Source organism: Pristiophorus japonicus, chromosome 9 (assembly GCF_044704955.1).
Source record: "Pristiophorus japonicus isolate sPriJap1 chromosome 9, sPriJap1.hap1, whole genome shotgun sequence".
Classification (NCBI taxonomy): Eukaryota; Metazoa; Chordata; class Chondrichthyes; family Pristiophoridae; genus Pristiophorus; species Pristiophorus japonicus.
The window spans coordinates 154,007,221-154,030,920 of record NC_091985.1 but is presented as its reverse complement, the minus strand read 5'-3'; the positions used below and the strand labels follow the sequence as shown (position 1 = coordinate 154,030,920).

The window sequence follows — 23,700 nt, the reverse complement described above, 5'->3', positions numbered from 1 at the left end:
TTAAGAAAGCAAATGGCATGTTGGCCTTCAGAGCGAGGGGATTTTGAGTACAGGGGCAGGGAAGTGTTACTACAGTTGTACAGGGCCTTGGTGAGGCCACACCTGGAGTATTGTGTACAGTTTTGATCTAACTTGAGGAAGGACATTCTTGCTATTGAGGGAGTGCAGCGAAGGTTCACCAGACTGATTCCCGGGATGGCGGGACTGACATATCAAGAAAGATTGGATCAACTGAGCTTGTATTCACTGGAGTTCAGAAAAATGAGAGGGGATCTCATAGAAACGTTTAAAATTCTGACTGGTTTAGACAGGTTAGATGCAGGAAGAATGTTCTCAATGTTGGGGAAGTCCAGAACCAGGGGTCACAGTCTAAGGATAAGTGGTAAGCCATTTAGGACCGAAATGAGGAGAAACTTCTTCACCCAGAGAGTGGTGAACCTGTGGAATTCTCTACCACAGAAAATTGTTGAGGCCAATTCACTAAATATATTCAAAAAGGAGTTAGATGTAGTCCTTACTACTAGGAGGATCAAGGGGTATGATGAGAAAGCAGGAATGGGGTACTGAAGTTGCATGTTTAGCCATGAACTCATTGAATGGCGGTGCAGGCTCGAAGGGCCGAATGGCCTACTCCTGCACCTATTTTCTATGTTTCTATGTTTCTATGAACTACAGCCTCATGAAGAAGCTTCTGGCTCTGATGTAACCCACAGATAAGTCATATGAGGAGCTGTGTACACTGGTTCGGGAGCATCTTAACCCGAGGGAGAGCGTGCTGATTGCGAGGTATTGGTTCTACCTGTGCCAGTGATCTGAAGGTCAGGAAGTGGTGAGCTAAGGCGACTTGCAGGACAATGTGAGTTTGATGGCTACTTGGAGCAAATGCTCAGAGACTTTTTTGTACTGGGCATTGGCCATGAGACCATCCTATGAAAACTTTTGACTGTGGAGACACCGACCCTCAGCAAGGCCATTGCGATAGCACAGGCGTTTATGTCCACCAGTGATAGCACGAAACAAATCTCTCAGCACACAAGTGCTAGCAATGTACATAAATCAACTGGAACTGTGTTTGCGAGCAGAAATGTACAGGGCAGAAACCACGAGTCTGCAACTGCCAGCAGGCCTCAGGTGCCCCAGGTGACTCAGAGTCCTCAACAAAGGATGAATGCAAGGCAATTCACACCTTGTTGGTGTTGTGGAGGCTCCATTCAGCCTATTCATGCTGCTTCAAAGGGTATGTTTGCAAGAGCTGTGGAACAATGGGGCACCTCCAACCAGCTTGCAGATGAGATGCAAGCTCTGCAAAACCTGCTAACCACCACATGGCAGAGGAAGATCGGTCTGTGGTGGATCAAAGCAATTTTGAGCCTCAGAGAGAGGAGGCAGATGCTGAAGTACACGGGGTGCACACATTGTCGACGAAATGGCTACCTATAATGCTAAATGTAAAATTGAATGGCTTACCCAATGCCATGGAACTGGACACTGGCGCTAGCCAATCCATCATGAGTAAAAAGTTGTTTGAGAGACAGTGGTGCAACAAGGCACTCAGACCAGCCCTGAGCCCCATCCACACGAAAGTGAGAACATACACCAAAGAGCTTATCACTGTCCTGGGCAGCGCCATGGTCAAGGCCACCTACGAGGGCACGGTGCACGAACTGCCACTCTGGATTGTCCCAGGCGATGGCCCCACACTGCTTGGAAGGAGCTGGCTGGGCAAAATCCGCTGAAACTGGGATGACATCCGAGTGCTATCACATGTCGATGAGGCCTCATGTACCGAGGTTCTTAACAAATTTCCTTCCCTTTTTGAGCCAGGCATTGGAAACTTTTCCGGGGCGAAGGTGTGGATCCACTTGGTCCCAGAGGCACGACCCATTCACCACAAGTCGCAAGCGGTACCTCACATGATGAGGGAGAGAGTGGAAATCGAGCTGAACAGGCTGCAACGCGAGGGCATCATCTCCCCAGTGGAATTCAGCGAGTGGGCCAGCCCAATTGTCCCAGTACTGAAAAGTGATGACACGGTCAGGATTTGTGGTGATTATAAAGTAACTATTAATCGTTTCTCGCTACAGGACCAATACCCGCTACCTAAGGCGGACGACCTATTTGCGACACTGGCAGGAGGAAAGATGTTCACCAAGCTCAACCTGACTTTGGCTTACATGACGCACGAGCTGGAGTGGTCATCGAAGGGCCTCACCTGCATCAACATGCACAAGGGACTGTTCATCTACAACAGATGCCCGTTTGGAATTCGGTCAGCTGCAGCGATCTTCCAGAGAAACATGGAGAGCCTACTCAAGTCGGTACCACGCATGGTGGTTTTTCAGGACGACATATTGGTCACGGGTCACCGTCGAGCACCTACAAAACCTGGAGGAGGTCCTCAAGCGACTGGATCATGTAGGGCTGCGGCTAAAGAGGTCGAAATGTGTCTTCATGGCAACAGAAGTGGAGTTTTTGGGGAGAAAGATCACGGCAGATGGAATTTGACCCACAGACGCCAAGACAGAGGCTATCAGGAGCGCGCCCAGGCCACACAATGTCATGGAGCTGCGGTCGTTCCTGGGACTCCTCAACTAATTTGGTAACTTCCTACCGGGGTTAAGCACCCTCTTAGAGCCCCTACATGTGTTAGTGCGTAAAGGTGAGAACTGGGTATGGAGAAAAAAAAAACAAGTAATTGCTTTTGAGAAAGCCAGAAACATTTTATGCTCCATCAAGCTGCTTGTATTGTATAACCCGTGTAAAAGACTTGTACTACTAGCATGTGATGCATCGTCGTACGGAATCGGGTGTGTACTACAACAAGCTAACATTGCGGGGAAGTTGCAACCTGTTGCCTATGCCTCCAGGAGCTTGTCTAAGGCCGAGAGGGCCTGCAGCATTATTGAGAAAGAGGCATTAGTGTGTGTGTTCGGGGTAAAGAAAATGCATCAGTATCTGTTTGGTCTCAAATTTGAGCTGGAGACTGATCACAAGCCCTTCATATCCCTGTTCGCTGAAAACAAGGGGATAAATACTAATGCCTCAGCCCGCATACAAAGCTCGCGCTATCAGTGTATAACTATACCATCCGCCACAGGCCAGGCACCAAGAACTGTGTGGATGCTCTCAGTCGGCTACCATTGCCCACCACGGGGGTGGAAATGGCGCAGCCTGCAAACTTGTTGATGGTGGTGCAGCCCACAGACTTGTTGATGGTCATGGAAGCGTTTGAAGATGATAAATCACCTGTCACGGCCCGCCAGATTAGGATTTGGACCAGCCAAGATCCTCTGCTGTCCCTAGTAAAAAACTGTGTACTGCATGGGAGCTGGGCCAGCATCCCCGTTGAAATGCAAGAGCTAATCAAGCCATTCCAGCGGCGAAAGGACGAGCTGTCCATTCAGGCAGATTTCCTGTTGTGGGGTAACCGCGTAGTGCTACCGAAAAAGGGCAGGGAGACGTTCATCTCGGTTCTCCACAGCACACACCCGGGTATAGTAATGTTGAAAGCGCTAGCCAGATCCCACGTGTGGTGGCCCGGTATCGACTCTGACTTAGAGTCCTGTGTACGGCAATGCAGTATGTGTGCTCAGTTGAGCAACGCGCCCAGAGAGGCACCACTAAGTTTGCGGTTCTGGCCCTCCAGACCATAGTCAAGGAACCATGTCGACTATGCAGGCCCATTTCTCGGTTAAAATGTTCCTGGTGGTGGTGGATGCTTTTTCAAAATGGATTGAATGTCGGGAAGCACCCCCACCGCCACCATTGAAAGCCTGAGGGCTATGTTTGCCACCCACGGCCTGCCTGGCATAGTGGTCAGTGACAACGGGCCATGTTTCACCAGTGCCGAATTTAAATAATTCATGACCCGCAATGGGGTCAAACATGTCACCTTGGCCCCATTTAAACCAGACTCCAATGGGCAGGCAGAGTGGGCAGTACAAACAATCAAACAGAGCCTTAAACGAGTCACAGAGGGCTCACTCCAAACCCGCCTGTCCCGAGTACTGCTCAGCTACTGCACGAGACCCCACTTGCTCACGGGTGCCCCCGGCTGAGCTACTCATGAAAAGGACACTTAAAACCAGACTCTCGCTGGTTCACCCCAACCTGCATGATCAGGTAGAGAGCAGGCGGCAGCAACAAAATGTAAACGATGGTCGCATCATTGTGTCACGGTAAATTGATCTGAATGACCCTGTGTATGTGCTAATCTATGGACATGTTCTCAAGCGGGCACGGTGATAGCTAAAGAAGGCAGTAGGATGTTTATAGTCAAACTAGACAATGGACAAATTTGCAGAAAGCACCTGGACCAAATGAGACTGTGGTTCACAGACTGCCCTGAACAACCCACAGCAGACACCACCTTTTCCGAGCCCACAACACACACCCAAACGATCAATGACACCACCTCGGACCAGGAAATCGAACCCATCACGCCGAACAGCCCAGCAAGGCCAGGCTCACCTAGCAGCCCTGCAGGGCCAACAACATGTCAGCCAAGCGAAGGCACAACCAACTCACTAGTACAGACATTTGTACCAAGGCGGTCCACCAGGGAAAGAAAGGCTCCCGACCGCCTCATCTTGTAAATAGTTTTCACTTTGGATTTGGGGGGGGGGGGGGGGAGTGATGTTGTGTATCTGTAAAGCATGCACTCTCATGTTCCGCCACCAGCGAGTGCAACTCCTGAAGTCCCAACGGATCCCAGCATCACTTGGGAGCACTGTGTATAAGCCGGCCCTAAGGCCTGTTCCTGACTCTGGAGTGTCTTAATAAAGACTGAGGTCACCGTTACTTTAACCTCCCTGTGCGCAGTCTCATCTATGTTAGGAACACAACAGGAGACTAGAATTAGAGGACATGATCTTAGAATAAGGGGCCGCCCATTTAAAACTGAGATGAGGAGAAATTTCTTCTCTCAGAGGGTTGTAAATCTGTAGAATTCGCTGCCTCAGAGAGCTGTGAAAGCTGGGATATTGAATAACTTTGGCAGAAATAGACAGTTTCTTAAACGCTAAGGGGATAAGGGGTTATGGAGAGCGGGCAGGGAAGTGGAGCTGCGTCCATGATCAGACCAGCCATGATCTTATTGAAGGTTGGAGCAGGTTCGAGGAACAGTATAGCCTACTCCTGTTCCTATTTCTTATGTTCTTATCATGTGACAGCATCAAGTGAAGTAAATCTGGCCATGGTAAAGCCATCCCTGGGGTTCCAGGCAGCAGTGTGATCGGGTGCTGATGCCCTGTGTCCTGTGCAGCATCAGGTGATTGCGGAGAAGGTTGGTGTTGTTGTTGGTGATGCTGGTGTGTTTAGTGATATTGGTGTTGGGGCTGATCGTGGTGGGATTCTGAGGACTAATGTGAGATTTTGTCAAGGGCACCGATGCTGCTGGAATAGATGGCAGGTGAGGTTGAGATAACAGAAACGATCTGTCAATGTTGAGAGAGCTTGCTCCAAGGAGGTGACAGTTCAATGCAAACACTTCCAAACTGCGTACAGCTCAAAAGTGTCTTCCAAATCTCGAAGGCTTCAGCTTATGACATAGGAAGTGAACGGCTGTGAACTGGTAGCTTTCGTACCACTTCTGCAGCTGTCAACTAGTCAAAGCAATAGAGAGTCATTGAGAATCCAATACACTTACCTGATATGTTCGCCGAGGGAGGTTAAACTCGTCAAAAACTTGGTAAAATGATGTGCCTCTTAAAATCCTTCTAAATACCTTCAAAGTATTTGTTAAGCATCTTAATTGACTGGCCCACCGCTTACTGTCGAGTCTGCAATCTGCATGCAGATCCCGCACTTGAGAAACTGACATGGAGGCGGGTCCAGTGCGGACCTCGACCCGCTGTCAAACAGGGCTATTTTGACAGCGGGCCCACCTCCAAACCCACATTCGCAGGGCTGGGAAGATTCCGGCCCTCTAATGGAAACTGCCTATGCAAATTTATCAGGCTATAACTCTATTGTCCCCCCACAGTGAAGGCTTTCTGGAGGTTGAAGCCACCAATTTGTACCAAATACACACACATTGTTTTTTTAAGTACCGTGTTATGATGATGGTTGCTATTTTTAAAATAAAAATAGTAAACAGGTACCAATAAATCATTTGAAGTTATTATTATGTGCAGTAAAGAAAGGAATGGTAGTTTTAAACCATCTTTGTATTGTTTTAAATCACACAGATGATGCTCAATCCAGACAGCTCCAAGGCAAACTTTTACAACTGGAAACAGAAATTGATCGATTCAAAGCAGAAAATATCGCATTAGGCAAACTAAAGGAGAAGCATGAGTTAGCCATGGAAAATCTCAAGTGAGTCTCAAAGCCATGTTCATGTTCTGTTTAGAGGTTTCTGTGCTAATACTATTAAGTATGGAAGAACTCCACAAGACTGAGGACTGTGAGCTAAAACTGATATGACCTTAGTCTCTTTAATGCAACTCCAGAGTGCTCAAGCAGCATGGCAGACAACTTTTTATACTCCCCTGCACGAGGTGTGCAGGTGACCCTTGGGCCTCCAACAGTTGCGCCCTCTGGTGGCAAGTCTTACACAGTTACAATGTTTACATAACATCACTGCCCCCTTCCCCGCCCCCAAAATCTTTGATACAAATTATTTGCAAGTTGAGACGATCCGGGGCCCTACGCTCCCTGGTTGATCGTCTGAGTTCAAACTCTGGCATGGGTGAGTTGGTCGGACCATTGCTGCACTGCAACGTGGCTGGTCTGACAGGACTGTTGGGAATGCTGGGTTCATCCTCTTGATTGACAGCGAGGTCGATTGCTGGTTGGGTGTGTGTTGGTGGATCGATGATGGTGATGTCCTCTTCAGGTTGTTCCTGGTTGTCGGTGAACCGCAGTTTGGTCTGATCCAAATGCTTTCTGCACGTTTGTCCATTCAGTAGTTTGACTATAAACACTCTCTTCCCCTCCTTGGCCAAGACAGTGCCAGTGACCCATTTAGGACCATGACAGTAATTGAGGACAAACACAGGGTCGTTAACATCAATGTCACGCAATACAGCCGCGCTATCGTGGTACATGTTTTGCCGATGACGCCGGGTTTCCACATGATCATTTAGATCCGGGTGCGTTAGGGAAAGCCTGGTTTTGAGTGCTCTCTTCATTAACAATTCTGCAGGGGGACCTCCAGTGAGCCAGTGAGGTCGCATCCTGTAGCTGAGCAGAATCCGAGGTAAGCAGGTCTGCAAGGAACCTTCCGTCACGTGTTTCAAGCTCTGCTTGATAGTTTGGACTGCCCGTTCCACTTGACCGTTGGATGCAGGCTTAAACGGGGCAGACCTGACATGCTTGATGCCATTGCGGGTCATAAACTCGTTGAATTCCGAGCTGGTGAAACATGGTCCATTGTCACTGACAAGGACGTCGGGCAAGCCATGGGTGGCGAACATAGTCCGGAGGCTTTCAATGGTGGCAGTGGATGTGCTGGATGTCATGATTACACATTCAATCCATTTAGAGTAAGCGTCCACTACAACTAAAAACATCTTTTCGAGAAAGGGGCCAGCAAAATCTATGTGGATCCTGGACCATGGTTTGGAGAGCCATGACCACAGACTCAATGGAGCCTCCCTTGGTGCATTGCTCTGTTGTGAACACGTGTTGCGCTGGTGTACGCATGACTCTAAGTCTGAGTCAATGCTGGGCCACCAAACATGCGACCTGGCTGTAGCCTTCATCATGACTATGCCTGGGCGGGTATTGTGTAGGTCACGTATAAATGTTTCCCTGCCTTTTTTTGGCAAAACCACGCGATTACCCCATAAGAGATAATCTGACTGGATGGATATTTCATCTTTGCATCGGTGAAACGGCTTAATTTCATCTTGCACTTCCCGGGGAACAGCCGACCAGCTCCCATTGAGGATGTAACTTTTTACAAGTGATAGCACAGGATCCTGGCTGGTCCAGGTCCTGATCTGGCGAGCAGTGACGGGTGACCTCTCGCTCTCAAAAGCATCCATGACCAGAAGCAAGTCTGCGCCATTTCCACCCCGGTAGTGGGCAATGGTAGCCGACTGAGGGCATCAGCACAGTTCTCTGTGCCTGGTCTGTGGCGGATAACATAGTCATAGGCAGACAATATTAGTGCCCATCTTTGGATGTGGGACAAAGCATTGGTGTTTATATCTTTGCTTCCTGAAAACAGCAAAATGAGTGGTTTGTGGTCGGTTTCAAGCTCAAACCGAAGTCCAAATAGGTATTGGTGCATTTTCTTAACCCCATATACACATGCTAACGCCTCTTTCTCGACCATACTGTAGGCTCTTTCAGCCTTAGACAGACTTCTAGAAGCCTATGCAACCAGTTGAAGTTTGCTCGATACATTGGTTTGCTGTAACACACAGCCGACCCCATACGAAGATGCATCACAAGCTAGCACTAATCGTTTACACGGGTCATACGGTACAAGTAACATATTAGAACAAAATAGGTTTCTGGCCTTCTCAAAGGCTGTCTCTTGAGATTTACCCAAAACCCAATCGTCACCCTTACGTTGCAACATGTGCAATGGTTCCAGCAAAGTGCTTAACCTGGGTAGAAAGTTATCAAAATAGTTGAGTCCCAGGAATGAACGCAGCTCCGTGGTCTGGGTGCATTCTTGATGGCCTCTGTCTTTGAGTCCGTGGGTCTGATGCAGTCTGCTGTAATCTTTCTCCCCAAAAATTCGACCTCTGGCACCAAGAAAACATACTTTGAGCATTTCAGCCTGAGTCCCACTCTGTCTTGTCGACTTAGAACCTCTTCCAGGTTGTGCAGGTGTTCGGTGATGTCACGACCGGTGGTCAGGATGTCGTCTTGAAACACAACGGTGCGCGGAACCGATTTCAACAGACTCTCCATATTCCTCTGGAAGATGGCAGCAGCCGAGCAAATCCCAAAAGGGCACCTGTGGTATATAAACAGTTTGTGCGTGTTGATACACGGCAATCTTTTTGAAGATTCAGCCAGCTCCTGTGTCATGTAGGCGGAGGTTAGGTCCAACTTGGTGAACGACTTCCCCCCCCCCGCTAACATTGCGAACAGGTCATCCGCCTTGGGTAGCGGGTACTGGTCTAGTAACGAGACTCGGTTGATCGTTACCTTGTAGTCTCCACAGATTCTGACCGTGCCAACGCTTTTCAACACCGGAACAATCGGACTGGCCCACTCGTTGAACTCGACTGGCAATATGATTCCCTCTCGTTGACGTCTGTCCAGTTCGATCTCGACTTTCTCCCTCATCATATCTGGAACCACTTGAGCCTTGTGATGAACGGGCCTTGCCTTGGGGACTAGATGGATCTGCACCTTGACGACTGTGAAGTTGCTGATGCCTGGTTCAAATAGCGACTGAAACTTGCTCAGCACTTGGGCACACGAGGCATCATCCACTGAAGATAGTGCTTTGATGTTGTCCCAGTTCCATCGAATATTTCCCAGCCAGCTTCTGCTGAATAGTGTTGGGCCATCGCCTGGTACAATCCACAGTGATAAATCATACACAGCTGCACCGTACGATACCTTAACTGCCACACTGCCAATGACTGGTATGAGCTCTTTGGCGCAGGTGCGCAGCTTTGTCTGAATCGGGCTCAGTTTGGGCCTTTGTGCCTTGTTGCCCCACAGTTTCTCAAAAGCCTTTTGGCTCATAATTGGCTGACTTGCCCCGTGCCCAACTCCATTGATACCGGAATGCTGTTCAATTTGACTTTCAGCATGATAGGAGGGCTCTTGGTGGTGAAGGTGTGTACCGCATACACTTCTTCCTCGGGTTGAGTCGCCTCTCTTGTTTGTTCTGTGTGATCTGCGCCGGATAGAAACATAGAAACATAGAAAATAGGTGCAGGAGTAGGCCATTCGGCCCTTCTAGCCTGCACCGCCATTCAATGAGTTCATGGCTGAACATGCAACTTCAGTACCCCATTCCTGCTTTCTCACCATACCCCTTGATTCCCCTCTGCCGACTCTGCCACGTGGTGAGTCGCAGCACTCTTGCACATTCGCTGGAGGTGCCCCATTGTTTCGCAGCCTTTGCTTGTAGTGCTTGAATCGACATTGATGGGCTCGATGATTACCCCCGTAGCGCCAACATGGTGCTAATGGATTTGCATTCACGCCCGATGGCGGACTCTGAGTCATCCTAGGTCTTGCAGCTGCAGACGTGTAGGCCCTGCCATATGCAGTTCTGTCTGCTAGCGATGTTATTTTATGCACAGTACTTGCCAGTGAGCTTCGATGCTGGGAAGATATCTGTCTTGTATTATCGCTCGTGGATATGAATGCCTGGACTATCGTGATCGCCTTGCTCAGGTCTAGGGATTCGGTGGACAGCAGCTGGTGAAGAATGACCTCGTGGCCGATGCCAAGCACAAAAAAGCCCCGCAGCATTTCCCCCCAAAATCCAGCAAATTCGCAAGTTCCCACAAGGCATCTCAGGTCGGCGACATAACTCTTCACGTCCTGGCCCTCGGAACGATGGTGCGTGTAGAAGCGATATCTGGCCATTAAGACGCTCTCCTTCGGCTTGAGGTGGTTCCGAACCAGCGTACACAACTCTGTATATGTTTTCTTCACTGGTCTCTCCGGTGCTAGCAGATTCTTGATGAGGCCGTATACTGTGGACCCACACACGGTGAGGAGAATCGCCCTGTACTTGATCACTTTATCATCACCATCCAGCTCGTGGCCACAAAGTACTGGTCGAGACGCTCAACGAAGGCTTCCCAATCATCACCCTCTACAAATCTCTCTAAACTACCAACGGCAGCCATGACCGCGTGAAAGTTCGTAATCTGTTACTCATTGCCAATTGTTAAGTATGGAAGAACTCCACAAGACTGAGTACTGTGAGCTAAAACTGTTGTGATCTTAGTCTCTGTAATGCAACTCCAGAGTGCCCAAGCAGCATGGCAGACAACCTTTTATACTCCCTTGCACGAGGTGTGCAGGTGACCCTTGGGACTCCTACAGTTGCGCCCTCTGGTGGCAAGTCTTACACAGTTACATTGTTTACATACATAACAAATACATCTTAGTAAGCAAAAATGCAGATTCCACTCCACACTTGTTAAAGTGAAATGATTTGATCCCAAAGCTTCCACAGCAGTAGTGCAAGCATGTGACTTTGGTAGCTGCGTTTTTTACTGCAGATGCTGTTGGCATGTGTTCAATGGTAGGCAACTGTTATTTCAGTATATCATTCATGAGCAATGGTTATGTGGTTGTGGAACTGCTCCAAACTACTCAGACCACCTCCCAATGTTATGTGCAAGAAGGCGTATGACTCTTTATTACAGTCCTACTGCTGTAACAAACCTCCGTATGAAATCAAGGCCGCTATGTCCCCATGCAACTCAATAGGGGAATGCAGCTTGCTGGACCCTTGTCCTGTACCAGCTGATCCCTCATTAACCATCACGACTGATGCCCTCTTTTTTAACCTCACCCTCATCCTGAGCTCCCTCATCTTCCGTGGTATCAACATCTTCTGAAGTGTGCTTATTTATGTTGGTGCCTGCTTCAAGTTGGGGGAAATAATGGTTGGTTTCTCAGGTGTTTTGTGTTCATGCAGTGCAGCTGGTTGTTGACTCAGTTCTCTTTGTTCTATGAAGAGAGTGGATGGTAGATTGAGTGCATACGCACATTTACCCATTTGGCTACTGCATTGGTACTGCACACACGATTATGTGTTGGTGCATAATAAAAATTATATGGACACATTTATGGAACATTTCATGCAAATCATAGATTATTTGATTATTATGAGCAATTTTCAGAGAAGATCCATTAAAAGTTCAAAAATATCCTGTCAGGCCTTGTAAACATTTCTGATAGATCTTGGTCACCGACTAACTTTGTCCTCTGTTGTTAGAATGTAATCCCTTTGGCTTAGAAATTGGACTGCTACACAAAAGTTGCCGGTGTCACCGCGGGTTATTGGCCGATGAAAATGGTCGTGCCGGTAGGAGAGAAGAATTCGCACTGGGGACTAAATGCTTTTAGCCCAGCGCTAAACTCACCATGTAACGCCCTCCTGGTGGTGTTAGTCCAGGCATCAGTGCTAAATGTGGCATCCAGAAGCCGTGTTGCACCTTCCAACAGCCTCTTGAAGCATGGCTATGAGTTCTCCTGGCATTGTGGGATATAAAAAGGGCAGTGCATTGTCATTTGCTTAAAAGGGCAATGCCTTCTGAACTGATGAAAATAAAAATAAAGTTTAAAAAAGCATTTTTCAGCCTTTAAGCTCTACTGCCTCAACTGGGAGTCTTCAGCTCTTAAAGCTGAATTCCCTTCCGCACCTCAAAAAATGGGAAAAGTGATGCAGGAAAGGAGCATCCAGGGTCTCGCATGCAGCGCTCCAGCTTTGTGCAGGAACTCAATACTACAAGACAGGTCCTGCACCCACAGGGGCCAGGAGACCCTCCAGAAAGAACAATCTGGGACCACATCACTGAGGCCGTAACTGCCAGAAGTGTCACCCCCACCACCTGGTTCCAATGGCCAAAGAAGCTTCATGACCTCAGACCACTGTTCAAGGTCAGTGAATGCATCTTTAAAAGCCATTTCCTACCAGCTGTATCACTAGCCTCACACACTTCTCAGTCTACGACTACTGCCCAGCCACCCCAATCACTCGCATATCAACAATCTGTACCAATCACGAGGCACATCTCCCATTCCTAGCCTCACCTCACCCCCTTGGAGGAGACATTGCAGGCCATTCTTGGCAGAGGCATGGCTAAGCCCTTGGCAAGCGGTGGGGCTGAAAGGATACAAGATGCTGGTAACCTCTTTACTTTATTATACTTTATCCTCCTTTTCATATGCACCTCTTGCTTTCCCGCCCTCCCCTCACCACAACTCCACCCTTGTGCCTTCCTCATTTTACACACCCAAGAATTGTAGCCTGCCCAGCCAGTGGTTGACCAAGAAGAGGGAGAGGAGCGTGAAGAAGAAAAAACGTCGTCACTTGATTTCACACTCCCAGTCACCAGCTCCTCAAGGTCAACCAGCAAGGCCATTTGCAGTATCCGCTGCTGAAAGTCAGGAGCCTTCCACCTTCCACCAGCCATGCTGCAGCCACTAGGGTAGCACTACCTGACATCAGTAGGACAGTCACTAAAGGAATGCATAAGGGTGATGAGTTGACTTCTTGATATAGGAGGGATAGATGTAAAAGGTTGGATTGGAATATTTTCTTTGTGGTGCTTTTATTTCAACATTGTAACCAAGAGGACACTGTGATCTCTCTCATCTTTCTAATGCAGAGAGGAGAGGAGGTCCACAAACCCAGGTGGGCTCTACTTCTGCCGCTCCAATGACAAGTACAACAAGTTCATCCCAACATCCAGAGGTGCTGCCAAGGAAATTCCCACTGAGAATTCCCTCCTCCCGGCCCTGGCCCTTCTTATGTCTGTGGCGATGTTTGAGGGCAGTTGAGGTTCCACTTGAAATTCTTCGCCTTTAATTTCACTTTTCACATTGTCAGTAAAAAAAAAACAGAGATAGATTTAGAAAAATAAAAATAGGTTGAAGTCCCTACTACTATTTTGTATGGTTTGTTTTAAAAGGATTCTTGATGGTATCCCTCTTTCATATGGACCAAGTGGCAAAAATAAAGAGTTTTTGAAGTGAATAGTTTACTGCAGTGTACCTAACTCTGTTTATCCTGAATGTTTGGTATATTCCCATCACCATTTCATGAACTGACCTAGACTTAATACTCAAATGGATTGCTTTCCTGGGCATTGCAATTACTGTATAGTTATCTGCTTATGCCTGATTGTGTTCAGGTTTGTTTATTTACTCATTTTTGGCTGGTAAATAGAAGCATTTTAAGTTACTGAAACCATAAGAACACAAGAACATAAGAAATAGGAACAGGAGTAGGTCATAAGTCTCCTCGAGCCTGCTCCGCCATTCAATAAGATCATGGCTGATCTGATCATGGACTCGGCTCCACTTCCCTGCCCACTCCCCATAACCCCTTATCCCCTTATCGTTTAAGAAACTGTCTATTTCTGTCTTAAATTCATTTAATGTCGCGGCTTCCACAGCTCTCTGAGGCAGCAAATTCCACAGATTCACAACCCTCTGAGAGAAGAAATTTCTCCTCATAGTTCTAAATGGGTGGCCCCTTATTCTAAGATCATGCCCTCTAGATCTAATCTCCCCCACCAGTGGAAACATCCTCTCTGCATCCACCTTGTCAAGCCCCCTCATAATCTTATACATTTCTATAAGATCACCTCTTCTGAATTCGAATGAGTAGAGGCCCAACCTACTCAACCTTTCCTCATAAGTCAACCCCTTCATCCCCAGGATCAACCTAGTGAACCTTCTCTGAACTGTCTCCAAAGCAAGTATATCCTTTCGTAAATATGGAAACCAAAACTGCACGCAGTATTCCAGGTGTGGTCTCACCAATACCCTGTAAAAATGTAGCAAGACTTCCCTGTTTTTATACTCCATCCCCTTTGCAATAAAGGCCAAGATTCCATTGGCCTCCCTGATCACTTGTTGTACCTACATACCATCCCCCTGTGTTTCATGCACAAGTAATGCAAAAGGTTGCCAGCATCAAACAAGTCCGGACTTGTCAACAGTCAGTAGTTTTTAAAAGGCATTGGTAATTTAAAGTTAACGATGTGAGTAATACAGGCTTTTCAGAATGTTTGGTAGATCTAGGAGCTTTCTGCAGAGCAGTTCCATCACCATATCTGTGGACTTTTTCCAATGCCGGCTATGATAGCTTAATCCATGAATTGCTGCATGTGCTCGATTATTTCCAATGGCTTCATGGCTTTACCAATTCAGTAAAAAGAAAAAAAGAAAGAATTGCATTTATATAGCACTTTTAAAGTGTTTTACAACAAATCTGTACTTTTGAAGTGTAGTCACTGTTGTAATGTAGGAAAGGTGTCAGCCAATTTGCGCACAGCAAGGTTCCACAAACAGCAATGTGATAATGACCAGATAATCTGTTTTTTAGTGATGTTGATTGAGGGATAAATATTGGTCAGGACAAGGGGAGAACTATCTTCTTCAAAATACTGCCATTGGATTTTTTATGTCCACCTGAGAGGGCAGACAGGGCCTCGGTTTAACGAAAGCACTTCCAATAGTGCAGCACTCCTCAGTACTGCACTGGTGTGTCAACCTAGATTCTGTGCTCAAGTCCCTGGAGTGGAGAGGATGAGGAGAACATGAATCTCTTATACCATACCAGTAATGTGATCAGTGCCGTAGGTGAGAGAGACATTGATCCCACAAATGATACTGCCCACAATAAATTGCAGAACTTTTGGACAGCAACCAGAAAACTCTGAGGCCAATTTCTTTGGGGAATAAAGCTCTTCCAAGGGATGTTCCTTTGCCAGGGTAGCATTAAGGCCATTAAAATGATCTGAACTTGCAAATATGGTTGCATTGCCCTCAACTTGAGCTCGGGCAATGCTGGCGGAAGATTGGCCCCAGGGTCTCACCAACCCCTGAAGCAGTAATAACATAACTGATGTATGTGAACCGGTAACTTTGTTGTCACTAGAAAACGGATGGATCAGTTTGAACATGAGAAGACTGAAGAAATAGCTCAATTAGAGGAGTACAAGAAGGAGGAAATGAAGAAACTACAAAAAGAAAGGAGACTGTCTGAAAAAAACTCAGCAGCCAAAGCTGCTCTTGATAAGAAAGAGCATGAAGAGATGGAGGTAAGTCAGAATCCTGGCAAAATACAAATATTATTTAGTCAGTGCTAACCAAGAAAAGATCTTGGGTGGGTGGGGTGGTGTGGGGGTGGGGGGCGGTGGGTGTGGGTGGTGGTGGGGTGGGGGGTGGGGAAGTGTGGGAGGGCGGGTGGGTGGTGGGCAGAGGGGTAGTGGGGATGGGTGGGGGAGGTGTGGTGGGGGGGGGGGGAGGGGGTTGGGTGGGTGAATGGGGGGGTGGGTGGGTGTGGGAGGGGGTGGGGGTCGGGGAGGGGGCGTTGGGTGGGGGTGGGGGTGAAATACATCTAGGGCAAATTGGGCAATAGCGAATTGGCATCCCAATCCACTGTTTTACACTCCACCCAATTTATTTTTCCATTATGGAAAATTAGGATGCCAATTCGCTATTGCCCATTTTGTGCTATCGCTCAAGACAAATTTCAGCCTCCTCTTCTACTGATTCCGATAATCATTAATGAGGCAGAGCACATATATGTCTATTTTCACCGTCAGAGGCATACCGGGAACCATGTTTCAAATATAGATGGACTGTACTTATTGTTGAAATGTACTGATAATGTTAATACATTATAATATATTGAGTGATACAATTATTGAAATCCTACAGCAAAAACAAATTGCTATTGCCATGTATGTCAGTTAACTCAGCCAGCTAGTGTTCACCTGTCTGGATCAGAAGGTTATGGATTCAAATCCTAACTCAGGGCTTAACATTTACACCTAGTACTCATCATCATAGGCAATCCCTCGAAACAAGGATGACTTGCTTCCACACCAAAAAAGGCGTACCACTTAATAGGGCACCACTATTTGGGAAACTTTCTTTCAGACGTTTGGTTTAATTTCCATGCTCCAGATTTTAATCATGTGGCAAAGAATATTTTATTTCTTGAGCAGTTTAGTGCTATTCAGATATTGTTAAACAAATACATTCCATTTTTACCAGACATGCTATTCTCGCTATACATTCCATGTGCATTATCAGGCATGCATGTGTCGAACAACTTTCATGAAGGCTCTTTTTTTATTATGTTGATATTTCTTCGATTGCATTTTACTATTGCATTGATAGTGTACCTTTGCTTATGTGAAGAAATAAAAAGCACCAGTAAAGATCAAATCATTTTTTGAGAAGTTCTACGATTACCCATAATTTGATACTCATTTTTAAGTGCATACATTGGTATTGGGTATTACCAAATTTCAGAATGTGCAGCATTTGTTTTATTATTTTGAAACACTTTAAGTAACTATTGTAATTAACATTAGTGTTTATTATTCTCACTTAGTGTTCCCCTCCTCATTGATATTATTAGCTCTTGAAGTGGCAGCTTGGTCAGCTCCAGGAAGACTTTAGGAAAAATGAGTCGAGATGGTCTCTTGCCCACAACTGCCTTCGAAAGCAGATTGACACATTGACCAAAGAAAATGTTGAACTACGTGATGAATTGAAGACTGTGGAATGTCATCGACAAGGGCCTGTGAAAAAAACTGAGACTACCATCAGCAGGAAATTTGAAACACCAGTATGAATTTAGCTATGTCCAAATATTGTTCAATGCAGCATTTTGATAGAGGCTATGTTTAAAAGTTACAGGCTGAGCTATAATATATAAAATAAAAAAATAACTTGTATTTATACAGCGCCTTTCATAACCTCAGGGTGTCCCAAATTCTTTATAGCCAATTAAGTACTTTTGAGGTGTCATCGGTGTTGTAATGTAGGAAACGCAGCAGCCAATTTGCGTACAGCAAGGTCCCAAAACAGCAACAGATAATAACCAGATAATCTGTTTTAGGTGTTGGTTAAGGCATAAATATTGGCCGTGACACCGGAGAAAACTCCCCTGTTCTTCTTTGAATAGTGCCATGGGATACTTTACATTCACCTAAGAGGGAAGACGGGGCCTCGGTTTAAAGACGTATCTGAGCTTCTCCAAGTTCCCGTAACATCACACTACACAAAATAAGCTGATACCACAGGCTGGGCAACAATCCATAAAGATATTGAAAATATTACATGAACATGACATATTCAGCCACCATCCCTGAGACAATTATCTTTCTAGTACTTGAGTACAAGATTGTATCTCTGTCTGATTGCATAGAATTACAGCACAGAAACAGGCCATTCAACCCATCTGGTCTATTACAAAGTATTACAAAATAGTTACAATACAGAAACAGGCCATTTGGCTCAATACGTCCATGTGTTTATGCTCCACATGAGCCTCTTCTCACCTCTTCCTCTAACACCATCAACATATCCTTCTATTTATTTCTCCCTCATGTGTTAGCTTTCCCTTAAATGCGTCTATGCTATTCGTCTCAACTACTCCGTGGTAGCAAGTTCCATATTCTAAGAGGTATCTCCTAATATCCTATTGGATTTATTAATGACTATACTACATTTATAGCCACTAGTTCTGGTTTCGCCCGCAAGTGGAAACATCTTCTCTACATCTACCCTATCAAACCCTTTTCATAATCTTGAAGACCACTATCAGGCCATCCCTCAGTCTTCTCTTTTTTCTTTCTGTTCTATTACATTATCTTTCCTACCACTGACTGGTTAAACTAACTGATCTATAGTTCCTGGGATTTGTTCTAGCTCCCTTTTTAAATATAGGAATCACATTAACAGGAGTCCGGTAGAACAGTTCACAAATTGGCCAGAATATGGATATGCTAGGCCCCAACTGATTTCTCATTCAGCTTTGTAAGAGCGGAGCCTCCACCCATCCATTACATGCAGAGAGGGCAGGTTGGGAGCATTAACTTCCGACACTTGGAGTTCCCATTTTCCTAATCCATATAGAACCTAGATGAAGGCAAGTTTGCCCAGTGAGATGAGGTACAGTGGCCTCCAGAAGGGCACACATGAGGAGGCTCAATCAAGGCTTTCAGAAGGGAATTGGATAAGTGCCTAAAGGAAAAAAATTGTAGGGTTACAGGGAAAGGGCAGGGGATTGGGACGAGCTAAAGTGCTCTTGCAGAGAGCCGGCACAGGATCACTGGGCTGAATGGCCTCCTTCTGTGCTGTAACCATTCTATGATTATGGTGATACGTTGTTATAGTAATACATATCACCTTCAATAACATCCAGGTATCAGATGCCATTATTAAAGGTACATCACAAACCGCCTCCTGGAGCCATAGAAGTCGTAGTTCAACGCCAACTGGAAGGAGGATGCCTCTTGAAAGAAGACAGACCCCCGTGGACCCTGAGCTAAAGGTGCTACATATATTTTGAATCTCTTTCTACCTCATTAATATATCTATTGTGGATAATTCTTATTACATGATGAATTCAAGTCAATACATTTCTTGAACTATACATATCAAATCTATAGCTACATGCTGCTAAAAATCTAACAGTTATACTTGTGATGAACATTATCAATTGTTTGCCAGACATCTGGCTGGAAGGCATGTCTTCTGCCACATTCTCACTGAACTCTGGGAGAGATCCAGGCAGTTGTGCACTGTCCCAGATGAAGAATGGTTGCGGCTGAGTTGTTTAGTGACAAAACAATAAACCTTGGAAATAATTTGGTTGGTTATATATAAAAATAAAAATACACTTATAAAATCTGTTCAGCAATTCTCCAATTCTCCAATAGTAGAAGGTAAGGCAACTGAATGTCAAATATATCTATGCTTGACCTTATACAAGGCTTTAAACAATCTTGGACTGATGCTGAGGAACATTCTTTAATGTCCTGTTTACATAAAGTCAATAATGTATTTTATTTGTCAACTAGTTTGAACCTATTTGGCTAAATAGTATGTCATTCTTTTGATATGCTAAATAAAGAATTGTGTGTATTTATTTAAAATTTCCAGCATTTGCACTTTCTTTTTTTATCTCTGCAGTTTAGTTTACTGCCACTTCTCTCCCAGAACTGGTCGCTTTGAAGAACCTCTGTTGCTCCTTTCATCGTGTTTTCTATTTGTCTTTTTCATCCTGTTAATAGTTGTTGTAGTTCCCTTCCCTTCTGGTTGTTGTTATGGATTTGCCAAATTCTGTTATCATGGCATATTTCCTTTCTCAACACATGCCTTCAGATCTGACTCATTTCTCATGAGTTTCAGCTGAACTTTTATCCTTTCTCTTTCAAATCCGCTCACTTCAATCATCCTCTCTACTATCGCATGTACTCTTTAATTCTATCTCCAAAAGCGCAGCTCAATCTGTGGCCATAACATCCCCAGTCCTCGGTTTCACATCAGCTAGGAGCTAAATTAAAAAGTAGGATCTCAAAGGTAGTAATCTCAGGATTGCTACCAGTGCCACGTGCTAGTCAGAGTAGGAATCGCAGGATAGCTCAGATGAATATGTGGCTTGAGGAGTGGTGCAGAAGGGAGGGATTCAAATTCCTGGGACATTGGAACCGGTTCTGGGGGAGGTGGGAACAGTAAAAACCGGACGGTCTGCAGCTGGGCAGGACCAGAACCAATGTCCTAGGGGGAGTGTTTGCTAGTGCTGTTGGGGAAGGGTTAAACTAATGTGGCAGGGAGATGGGAATCTATGCAGGGAGACAGAGGGAAGTAAAATGGGGGCAGAAGCAAAAGATAGAAAGAAGAAAAGTAAAAGTGGAGGGCAGAGAAACCCAAGGCAAAAATCAAAAAGGGCCATATTGCAGCAAAATTCGAAAGGGGCAAAGTATGTTAAAAAAAAACAAGCCTGAAGGCTCTGTGCCTCAATGCGAGGAGTATTCGTAATAAGGTGGACGAATTAACTGCACAGGCAGCAATTAATGAAAATTATATAATTGGCATCACGGAGACATGGCTCTAGGGTGACCAAGGCTGAGAACTCAACATCCAGGGGTAGTCAACATTCAGGAAGGATAGACAGAAAGGAAAAGGAGGTGGGGTAGCGTTGCTGGTTAAAGAGGAAATTAACGCAATAGTAAGGAAGAACATTAGCTTGGATGATGTGGAATCTGTATGGGTGGAGCTGCGGAATACCAAAGGGCAGAAAACGCTAGTGGGAGTTGTGTACACACCACCAAACAGTAGTAGTGAGGTTGGGGACAGCATCAAACAAGAAATTAGGGATGCGTGCAATAAAGGGACAGCACTTATCATGGGCGACTTTAATCTACGTATAGATTGGGCTAACTAAACTGGTAGCACTACGGTGGAGGAGGATTTCCTGGAGTGTTTTAGGGATGGTTTTCTGGACCAATATGTCGAGGAACCAACTAGAGGGCTGGTCATCCAAAACTGGGTGATGTGTAATGAAATAGGACTAATTAGCAATCTTATTGTGCGAGGCTCCTTGGGAAAGAGTGACCATAATATGGTAGAATTTTTTATTAAGATGGAGAGTGACACAGTTAATTCAGAGACTAGGGTCCTGAACTTAAGGAAAGGTAACTTCAATGGTATGAGACGTGAATTGCCTAGAATACACTGGCAAATGATACTTAAAGGGTTGACGGTGGATAGGCAATGGCAATCATTTAAAGATCACATGGATAAACTTCAACAATTGTACATCCCTGTCTGGAGTAAAAATAAAACGGGGGAGGTGGTTCAACCATGGCTAACAAGGGAAATTAGGGATAGTGTTAAATCCAAGGAAAAGGCATATAAATTGGCCAGAAAAAGCAGCAACCCTGAGGACTGGGAGAAATTTAGAATTCAGCAGAGAGAACAAAGGGTTTAATTAGGAGGGAGAAAATAGAGTATGAGAGGAAGCTTGCCGGGAACATAAAAACTGACTGCAAAAGCTTCTATAGTTATGTGAAAAGAAAAAGATGAGTGAAGACAAACGTAGGTCCCTTGCAGTCAGATTCAGGTGAATTTATAATGGGGAATAAAGAAATGGCAGACCAGTTGAACAAATACTTTGGTTCTGTCTTCACGAAGGAAGACACAAATAACCTTCTGGAAGTACTAGGGACCGAGGGTCTAGTGAGAAGGAGGAACTGAAGGATATCCTTATTAGGCGGGAAATTGTGTTAGGGAAATTGATGTGATTAAAGGCCAATAAATCCCCGGGGCCTGATAGTCTGCATCCCAGAGTAATTAGGGAAGTGGTCCTAGAAATAGTGGATGCAATGGTGATCATTTTCCAACACTCTATCGACTCTGGATCAGTTCCTTGGACTGGAGGGTATCTAATGTAACCCCACTTTTTAAAAAAGGAGGGAGAGAAAACAGGTAATTATAGACCAGTTAGCCTGACATCAATAGTGGGGAAAATGTTGGAATCAATTATTAAAGATGAAATAACAGCGCATTTGGAAAGCAGTGACAGGATCGCTCCTAGTCAGCATGGATTTATGAAAGGGAAATCATGCTTGACAAATTTTCTGGAATGTTTTGAGGATGTAACTAGCAGAGTGGACAAGGGAGAACCAGTGGATGTGGTGTATTTGGACTTTCAGAAGGCTTTTGACAAGGTCCCACACAAGAGATTGGTGTGCAAAATTAAAGCACATGGTATTGTGGGTAATGTACTGACATGGATAGAGAACTGGTTGGCAGACAGGAAGCAGAGAGTCAGGATAAACGGGTTCTTTTCAGAATGGCAGGCAGTGACTAGTGAGGTGCAGCAGGGCTCAGTGCTGGGACCCCAGCTATTTACAATATACATTAATGATTTGGATGAAGGAATTGAGTGTAATATCTCCAAGTTTGCAGATGACACGAAACAGGGTGACATTGTGAGCTGTGAGGAGGACGCTAAGAGGCTGCAGGATGACTTGGACAAATTAGGTGAATGGGCAAATGTATGGCAGATGCAGTATAATGTGGATAAATGTGAGGTTATCCATTTTGGGGGCAAAAACACGAAGGCAAAATATTATCTGAATGGCAGCAGATTAGGAAAAGGGGAGGTGCAATGAGACCTGCGTATCATGGTACATCAGTCATTGAAAGTTGGCATGTAGGTACAGCAGGCAGTGAAGAAGGCAAATGGTATGTTGGCCTTCATAGCTAGGGGATTTGAGTATAGCAGTAAGGAGATCTTACTGCAGTTGTACAGGGCCTTGGTGAGGCCTCATCTGGAATATTGTGTTCAGTTTTGATCTCCTAATCTGAGAAGGGATGTTTTTGCTGTTGAGGAAGTGCAGCGAAGGTTCACCAGACTGATTCCCGGGATGGCTGGACTGACATATGAGGACAGATTGGATCGACTGGGCCTTTATTCACTGGAGTTTAGAAGGATGAGAGGGGATCTCATAGAAACATATAAAATTCTGAAGGGTCTGGACAGGTTAGATGCAGGAAGAATGTTCCCGATGTTGGGGAAGTCCAGAACCAGGGGACACATTCTAAGGATAAGGGGTAAGCCATTTAGGACTGAGATGAGGAGAAACTTCTTCACTCAAAGAGTTGTTAACCTGTGGAATTCCCTACCGCAGAGAGTTGTTCTTGCCAGTTCATTGGATATATTCAAAAGGGAATTAGTTATGACCCTTATGGCTAAAGGGATCAAGGGGTATGGAGAGAAAGCAGAAAAGGTGTACTGAGGTGACTAATCAGCCATAATTTTATTGAATGGTGGTGCAGGCTCGAAGGGCCGAATGGCCTACTCCTGTACCTATTTTCTATGTTTCTATGTCACATTCTTTAACAAATAACTTTTTTTTCCCACCCTTTCAAGTATTGAGGACTGGAAGCTCAGGCAATTCCTGGAGGTCAGACCATCTTTTGATTCCTCTTCCATTTGATGATTCAAGTTCTATGAACCCAGTCCTTTTCACCATGAAATCCAGTCGCTGTACACTGATCTGGAATTTCTTTGGCTACATTTCCCATTACTACCTGTCTCTGTGGTCTATCTCTGCCTCTTCCTTCAGCTTCTTGGACATCTTCATCCATGTCTCTGCTAATGGGCTTTCCAAAGACATCTATTATAAATCCATAGACTCCCACAATTACTTGGTTCATGTTTTTCTACCCTCCTTCCATTTCATTCTCTCAGTTTCTCTGCAGTATCTATTC

At 45.4% G+C, this 23,700-nt stretch overlaps 1 protein-coding gene across 1 annotated transcript in view; it reads left to right on the top strand.

Annotated features, from left to right (window-relative positions):
- The window catches only part of LOC139273939 (centromere protein J-like), a 216,393-nt gene that overhangs the window by 77,068 nt on the left and 115,625 nt on the right, over positions 1-23,700 (top strand). The window contains exons 5-8 of the mRNA XM_070891010.1: positions 6,189-6,318; positions 15,557-15,719; positions 17,051-17,260; positions 18,842-18,970. Of these exons, the coding sequence (XP_070747111.1) occupies positions 6,189-6,318; positions 15,557-15,719; positions 17,051-17,260; positions 18,842-18,970 (632 nt within the window). The remainder of the gene's footprint in view (positions 1-6,188; positions 6,319-15,556; positions 15,720-17,050; positions 17,261-18,841; positions 18,971-23,700) is intronic.